Source organism: Chiloscyllium plagiosum, chromosome 4, assembly GCF_004010195.1.
Source record: "Chiloscyllium plagiosum isolate BGI_BamShark_2017 chromosome 4, ASM401019v2, whole genome shotgun sequence".
Lineage (NCBI taxonomy): Eukaryota > Metazoa > Chordata > Chondrichthyes > Orectolobiformes > Hemiscylliidae > Chiloscyllium > Chiloscyllium plagiosum.
Window position 1 is genome coordinate 35,874,889 of NC_057713.1, and position 8,152 is coordinate 35,883,040.

General features: G+C 41.6%; 1 protein-coding gene across 1 annotated transcript in view; it reads right to left on the reverse strand.

The window, feature by feature from the left end:
• Positions 1-668: 668 nt before the first annotated feature.
• The window catches only part of tbrg4 (transforming growth factor beta regulator 4), a 43,402-nt gene continuing 35,918 nt past the window's right edge, over positions 669-8,152 (reverse strand). The window contains exons 9-11 of the mRNA XM_043687962.1: positions 7,583-7,694; positions 4,525-4,639; positions 669-938 (exon numbers count right to left, since the gene is read on the reverse strand). Coding sequence (XP_043543897.1) covers positions 837-938; positions 4,525-4,639; positions 7,583-7,694 — 329 coding nt within the window. The 3' untranslated portion in view covers positions 669-836. The remainder of the gene's footprint in view (positions 939-4,524; positions 4,640-7,582; positions 7,695-8,152) is intronic.

The window sequence follows — 8,152 nt, forward strand, 5'->3', positions numbered from 1 at the left end:
ACTCATTCAGGAAGCAGAGGATGCTTCATGGCAGCTGGGGAGTCTCGACAAATTCATTCCCTTCTGAACACAAGGCGACGCTGAAATATCATATAGATTTTATCAGCAACATGGGGTGCAATGGTGGAGAGGGGTGTGATGGCAGTTCTGAAGAAGGGTCACTCAACTCTGGTTTCTTTCCACAAATGCTGCCAGACCTATTGACCTTTTCCTGCAATTTCTGGTTTTGTCACAAAAAAATGATTACTGCTCCAGGAATAAAACAATTCAGAATCATTTGAATTGTACCTGAGGTGAGTGCATTGCTGTTTCAAAATTTTTCAAATGTGATCGACTACCTCCAATTTGGGGTATGGATATAGATCAGATTACAAGTGGGGATACTCACTACTACACTGAAGCAAAATGGGATTCCTGAGCCAAACCAGGCGATGCTTAACTTAGCTGACCACCATGTTGCAAACCACCATTCCATGACAGTGGAATGCAGCCAATGAAAATTTCCATTCCCCACTGTTCGAGACCTGGATTCAGTGACTCTCACCTACTTGCAAATAGATAAAAACATCAAAGGGGGTTAGCAGCGAGGAGGAAGGCTTCAAACAGAAACAGGATCGAGCATGATATGTAAAACTAGCAAATAATTGCTTGCATCTCCCACACAATCCTTGTTGTGAACTGAGTACCTTTTTAATTTAAAATATGTCTGTACAGTACAAATCTCTCCAAGTTCCAACTCCTCTGAATCTTTTTTTTGTCGCATGAATTTCAACAGGAATATTTTGGCTTCAGAGCCGGTTTCTGAATCACAGCATTGTGGTGGAGGTCTCTGCACTTCATTGTACCATGTCCTCAGCGATGGCTTTACCCATCTTGTCCTTTAGGTATGCAACCTTCTGCCAGTCAGATTTCAACTCCAGCCAGTCATAGTATGGAACCTGCAGAAGAAAAAATATCCAGAGAATGGGGCTGGTACAATAAACAAAAGTTACCTCAATATTCAAGCTATTTACTATAAAGAAATCCTGAATAAGTACATAATTTATGCTGCAATATAACTGAGACAGAGCTCAATTTCTTTTGAGAAGTCCACTTGAAATTTTCTCAAGGGAAGTGAATATGTAAGGAGATACCAGAGATCCGTAAGAATAAGAAAGTTGTAATGTTAGGGGATTTTAACTCTCCAGATATAGACTTGATAGTCTAATAGTGTTAAGGGCTTAATGGGGAGGAATTTGTTAGGTGTCTACAAAAAAATGTTTTTTATTCAATATGTGGATATACATATGATAAAAAGAGCAATGCTTGATCTTCTGTTGGGAAATAAGATATGGCAAGTGAACTGAGGTGTCAGTGCAGGAGCACTTTGGGGCAAGTGATAATAATAATAAAATAGTTATGGAAAAAGATAGACTTAATCAAAAAGTTAAAGTCCTACATTAGATTAAGGCCAAATTTAATAGTATTAGGCAGGAAATTTCAAATGTTGATTGGGGGAGGCTGGTTGCAGGTGAAGGGACAGGTGAGAAGTGGGAGGCCTTTAAAAAATGAGATAATGAGAGTTCAGAGACAATATGTTCCTGTTAGTGTGAAGGGCAAGGTTGCTGGTGTAGGGGATGCTAGATAACTAGAGAAATTGGTCAGGAAAAAGGAGGAGGATTCTACCAGTTAAAGACAACTGGGATCGAGTAAATTCCTCCAGCAATATAACTGCAGTAGGAGAATTAGGAGTACAAGGGGCATCAGATAGTTTTGGCAATTCGAGTTAAGAAGAATCCAAAGAGATTCTATAAGTACATCAAGAGCAAAAGAGTAACTAGGGAGAGAATAGGGCCCCTTAAAGATCAATGTAGCTGTCTATGTGTGGAACCACAGGAGATGGATGAGATACTAAACAAATATTTTGCATGAAAGCTAGGGAACTTTGGGAAATAAATAATGACGTCTTGAAAAAAGCCTATATTACTGAAAAGGAGAGTTCTTAAAAAGCATAAAATGTGGGTAAATACCCAGAAACTGATCAAGTGTTTCCCAGAACTTTGTGGAAAGCTAGGGAAGTGATTGCTGCATTCCTTGTTGAGATATTTGTATCATAGATAGCTGTGCTGAGGTGCTGGAAGAGTGGAGGTTGACTAATGTGATGCCATTATTTAACTCTCCACAGGCAGTGACTCTGGCTGGTTCAGCTGCCTCCAAGACAGTGGAGAGGACGACCGCCAGGTGGCCAAGGCACTGCAGAGACCACCTGATCGAGAAATATGGCATTCGGGGTGAATGTGAGACAGCTATTGGGGTTTCTGTTTTATCCAGTTGGGTGTGGGCAATGCTTTGGGGTTCCTGTTATATCTGTCTGCTAGATATTGGTGGAACTGGTGTATGTGTTGCACATAACTTGGGTGATGGGGGACCTTGGAGTATCTGTTTTACATGTCTGGGTGTTGTGGGGGCATCTGGATTTCTGTTGTACCTGTGTGTTGGAAATTGGTGGCCCTCTGATGTATCCAGTGTACCCAGTGGGTGTTGAGGTTGCATCTGAGTGTGTCCTAACCATCTGTTGGGTACTTTAGGGCATGTGTTGTTCCCGACTTGGGGATGGGAGATGGTGGTCCTGGTGCTGTGTTTCCTTCTCCCCCTAGAAGAGTCACTTGATGCTCTGCCATTTTCAGCATCACCACCTTCCAACCATTTACCATCTGATGGCTTCCTATCCTTTGCTACTTTGCTTCCTCCTCCTTTTCATCTTTTCTCTCTTTTGCTTCTCCTTCCTCCCCCACACCTCCAAAGTTATAGATGCAGGTTCAGTAACAACATTTTAAAGACATTTGGACAGGTACGTGAATAGGAAAGTTTTAGGGGCAAACAGGCCGAAAGCAGACAAGTAGGACTAGTTTAGTTTGGGAAACTTGGTCAGCATGGCCAAGTTGGACGAAAGGGTCTGTTTCCGTACTGTATGACACTAAGAAAGGTAGTGAGGAAAAGCCAGGGAATGTACCTTATATCAATAGTGGATAAGTTGTTGGAGGGGACTGTTATGAAACTGCAGGCGTGTACTATATCTTTAAGAGAGAGAATGCTGTTTTGAACTAAGATGGCAGTCCTAGAGTGTACTGGAAAACTGAAAATGTGTAAAATTTGGCTGTGAAATGGATATCAAGTTTTGGTTACTGTTTTGACAACAATCCAAGTTTAACTAATTTAAATTATGCCCCACAATACCAAAATCCAATCGAGTTTGAATTTTTTTTGCCAACACTGAACCGGTGTTGGATGTATAAAATGCAGACATTTTGAAAATTGCTCAGAGAACAACTGCTGTAGAGAGAGAGTGAGCTAACTACAAATATAACATTTTGCTTTCAAAGAAATTAGAAAAAACTCTCCATCAAAGGTACCTTTTCACATAAAACATACTCGCAGAAAAAGATGAAGTCCCAGGGCGATCAACAGTTGGAGGAGTGAAGACACAGAAGAAGACAGCAACTGTGTGACTTTGAAATTAAATTGATGTAATTTTAGTGAGTGTCTCAATGGAACAGCATATTGTTATAGACTTAGAGGCAGATAGTAAGCAGTTAAGAGAAAGGGGGCTTAGAGTTGTGAATAGTTTTTTTTAAATGTTGACTTTTAGGGTTAGAAAATAAGTTGATATTATTTTCTTTAATTATTTGAATTTGGGAATTCTCCGTCACTCTTATTTTAACTGATCATAATCGAGGTGAGCTTTTCTGGGTTTTTGGTTTAATTAACAGAGGGGTTCTCCCCCATGTCCTAACAGATTTGGGAGTACTATGGTTAGTACGACTTTTAAATTCTCAAATGCCCCAAATCTGTTACAACACAGAGGTGAATCCCTCTGTTAATTAAGCCAACCACACCTTCAACTTCATAACAGGATTCTGAGGAGCAGGATTTACATGCATTTGGAAAGGGAAAGACTGCCTAGGGATAGTCAACATAGCCTTGTGAGTGGCAAATAGTGTCCCACTAACTTCATTGAGTGTTTTTTTTTTGAAGAGGTACCAAAAAAGACTGATGAAAGCAGAGCAATAGATATTGTCTGTATGGACTTCAGCAAGGCATTCAATAAAGTTCCGCATGGTAGACTGATTAGTAAAGTTAGATCAGATCTCAATCTCAGAATTAAATTTAACAACTGATAGTTTTCATTATAATAGCATCCAATAGTTTTCTCCAGAACTGATGTAGCTTTTGCAAGGAATTAATTTCCTCAATGCCTTGAGGTTTTCCTGGCTCCTAGTTAGTTAATAAGTTTAAAATGAAAATCTCCTCTTTGCATCCTCCCTCTCCCTCCGGCTGAACCTCCTGTTCTGTCACGTTATGAAGTCTCCTCCTCCTGTGACAGACATAGTCTCCATACACTTCCTTCGGCTGACTCCCCCATCTCCCAGACTTCATAGCAGTCTGGCTTCAATGCAGTTTGGTCTTTGTGCACTGATTGGGTTCGACACACAACATGGAGCACAGTAGTTTCTTGCTATTTCCCAAAAATAGATGGAAGCTTACCTCTACAACCAAGAATCCAGCAGCTAGCAAATGCCGACGGGCCATAGCGAAACGCCCAAGTAGGTCCCGACTCCGTGAGTTGTAGTTTGGAAATTCTCGAACCACAAATGCCAATCTGTAAAATTAAAATGATGTTCAAATCAAGAGTCAACCTAAAATGCTTAGAAAGGAAAAGGCATGATACAGACAGCCTAACCATGTAACAGCATATTACATATTCATTTGTGTGCCGTCTATGCGTACTCAGATCTTTTACAACCTTTCCCAATGATACCTCAAATCTCCAACCAATGCATTTGTTGAAAATTTCAATTTGGCTTCCTATGTTCAAAACCAAACCAACTATAGAGAAAAAGATTAGTGGACCCAGAAATGACCACCATGGAGAGCAACACTCAGTCACCAAAATATTTTGTTTCCCATTTCCAATTTGTCAATCAAAATTACTTTGAATTATGTGCTTTAATTCATTACTGAGCAAGGTTTCTGACAATCTATACAAACTACATCCATCGTATGCACTTTATCTGCTCAATCGTTTCTTGAACAAAAAACCATTATGTTTGTCAAATATGACATAGTTAAATAATCCTTGCCGGCTGGATTTGATAACATCACCTGCTTCTATATTTAACATGAAGAGCATATTACCCCAAATATGATCTCATTTAATCACGCTACAAATAAACCCACTCAGTATAGCCAAACTGTAATTTTTTTTTTAAAAGACATATTTACTTGTGGGGTGTGGGTGTCACTGACTGGGCCAGCATTTATTGCCTATCCTTAGTTGGCTTTGAGGAGGTAGTGGTGAGCTGTCGTTTTGAACTGCTGCAGTCCATGTGCTGTAGGTTGACCCGCTAGGGAAGGAATTCCAGGATTTGACCCAACTGGAGGAATGGTGATACATTTCTAGTTCAGGATGGTGAGCGATTTGATGGGGAACTTGCAGATAGTGTTGTTCCCATATATCTGCTGTCCTTGTCCTTCGAGATAGTTGTGGTCATGGGTATAGAAAGTACTGTCTAAGGATCTTTGGTGAACTTCTGCAATGTTTCTCTTAGACAGTACACACCGCTGCTTCTGAGCATTGTCGGTGGAGTGACTAATAGTCTGCAGATATGGAGAGTTACTTGCTGCAGTTTTCCTAGCCTCTGACCTGCCCTTGTAGACACTGTATAACAGTCCAGCTCAGTTCCTGGTCAATGGTAACCCCCAGGATATTGATAGTGTGCGATTCAGTGATTAACACCATTGCAAGTCATGAGGTGGTAGTTAGGTTATTTCTTATTGGTGGTAATCTTGCCTGGCATTTGTGTGGCAAGAAGTTACTTGCCAATTGCGAGTTCAAGCCTGGATATTATCCAGCGCAGGTCAGGCAGCATCCAAGGAGCAGGAGAATCGACGTTTCGGGCATGAGCCCTTCTTCAGGCTCTTTCAGCTCTGATCTCCAGCATTTGCAATCCTCACTTTCTCCTGGATATTATCCAGGCCTTGCTGCATTTGGACATGGGCTGCTTCAGTATCTGAGGAGTCTCAAATGATGGTGAACATTATTCAACATCGCCACTTCGACCTTATGATGGAGTTGAAGATGGTTTGGCCTAGGACACTACCCTGAGGGACTTGCGGAGCCAAGATGGCTGACTTCAAATAACCACAACTATCTTCCTATGTGCCAGGTATGTCTCCAATCAGTAATTCCCATTGATTCCAGTTTTGCTAGATGCAGATTGATGCCAGACTCAATCAAATGTGGCATTGATGTCAAGGATTGACACTCTTCTCTTTGGAATCTAGCTCTTTTGTCCATATTGGAACCAAAACTGTAATGACATCAGGAGCTGAGTTGCCCTAGCAGAATTCAAACTGGGCATCAATGAGCAGATGCTGCTTGAAAGCAGTATTTCATCACTTCACTGATGATCAATAGTAAACTGACGAGGCAATAAATGTCCACGTTGGATTTGTCCTGCTTTGTGTCCAGGACTTGCAGGGAAAACTTTCCACATTGTATCTGAGGAGTATCTGTATTTTGGGCAGCACGGTGGCACAGTGGTTAGCACTGTTACCTCACAGCGCCAGAGACCCGGGTTCAATTCCCGCCTCAGGCGACTGACTGTGTGGAGTTTGCACGTTCTCCCGAGTCTGCGTGGGTTTCCTCCGGGTGCTCCGGTTTCCTCCCACAGTCCAAAGATGTGCAGGTCAGGTGAATTGGCCAGGCTAAATTGCCCGTAGTGTTGGGTATAGGGGTAAATGTAAGCGTATGGGTGGGTTGCGCTTCGGCGGGTCGGTGTGGACTTGTTGGGCCGAAGGGCCTGTTTCCATACTGTAATGTAATCTAAAAAAATCTAATCTAATTGTCAGTTAGATGCCAGTTTTGCAGATGTACTGGGACAGCTTGGCTAGTGGAGGAGCAAGTTCTGGGGCACACGTCTTCAAAATGTTGTCAGGACCCATAGCTTTGCAAGGCCCAATGCTTCTAACCAATACCTGATATCACGTGGAGTGAATCAAATTGGTTGAAGACTGGCAGCTGTGATGCCAGGGACCTCTGGAGGCCAACATGGATCATCCACTTGGCAGTTTTGGCTGAAGATTATTGCTAATGCGAACATTTGCACTGATGTGCTGGGCTCTCTCATCATTGAGGATAGGGATATATGTGGAGCCGCATCCTCCAGTGAGTTGTTTAATTGTCCACCACAATTCACAACTGGATGTGGAAGGACTGCAGAGCTTAGATATAATCTGTCACTGTGGGATTGCTTAGCTGTATCACTTCCTGCTTATGGTGTTTGGTATCCAGAAAATTTACATTTCATTTTGAGGTGTGCCTAGTGCAGCTCCTGGCACACCCTCCTGGACTCTTCATGATCTGCATTTAACTTCTGGGGCCTGTACCTGACCCAGGTTTGTGAGATCCTCACATTACATGCTAACTAGAAATGTACATTCTTTTATTTAGATTAATTCAAGTCTGGTTAAATGGCATTCATGGAAGAACGGATCATTTTTATTATTGATACTTTTTATCCAATCTTCACTCACTCCTTACCTCTTGGCTCCAAAGGGAAGGGGTTTTGACCCCTCTGACTGTGGTCCATGTGGAGCAGTGTATTCCTGCACAACAAGAGGCTTATTCTCAGAATCAAGCACAACTTCTCCATCTATGAATAAAGAACACACATTAACCATGCACAAGATGTAACATTCTAACTTCAGTACAATGAAGCTGTAGGACATGTGGCACAGCTAACTGGACACAAGGATATCACAACCCATACCCAAAGGCAGGCGTTCTCAGCCAAGGCAACTTTATTGAGTACAAAACAGGATGCTAAAAAGAAAATAAGTGAAACAAATCTTCTGGTACTCACCAAAGCAAATTAATGATTACCTGCATTAGCAGCATTCAATCAAGGTATCTGAGAGAGAAAATGTTTAAATAGCACCTTATGTTGCAATGGTGTAAAAAAAAATGTTGTTCTATGAACAAACACAAGCAGCCATTCCAAACAGCAACTTTCCAAAAACAGCAATGAGTGAGAAGCTGTTTGATGCTCTTTGAGAGATAATATTGGTCATTAATTGGGAGAATCTTCCAAAATTTTCTGAAGAGCGTCAT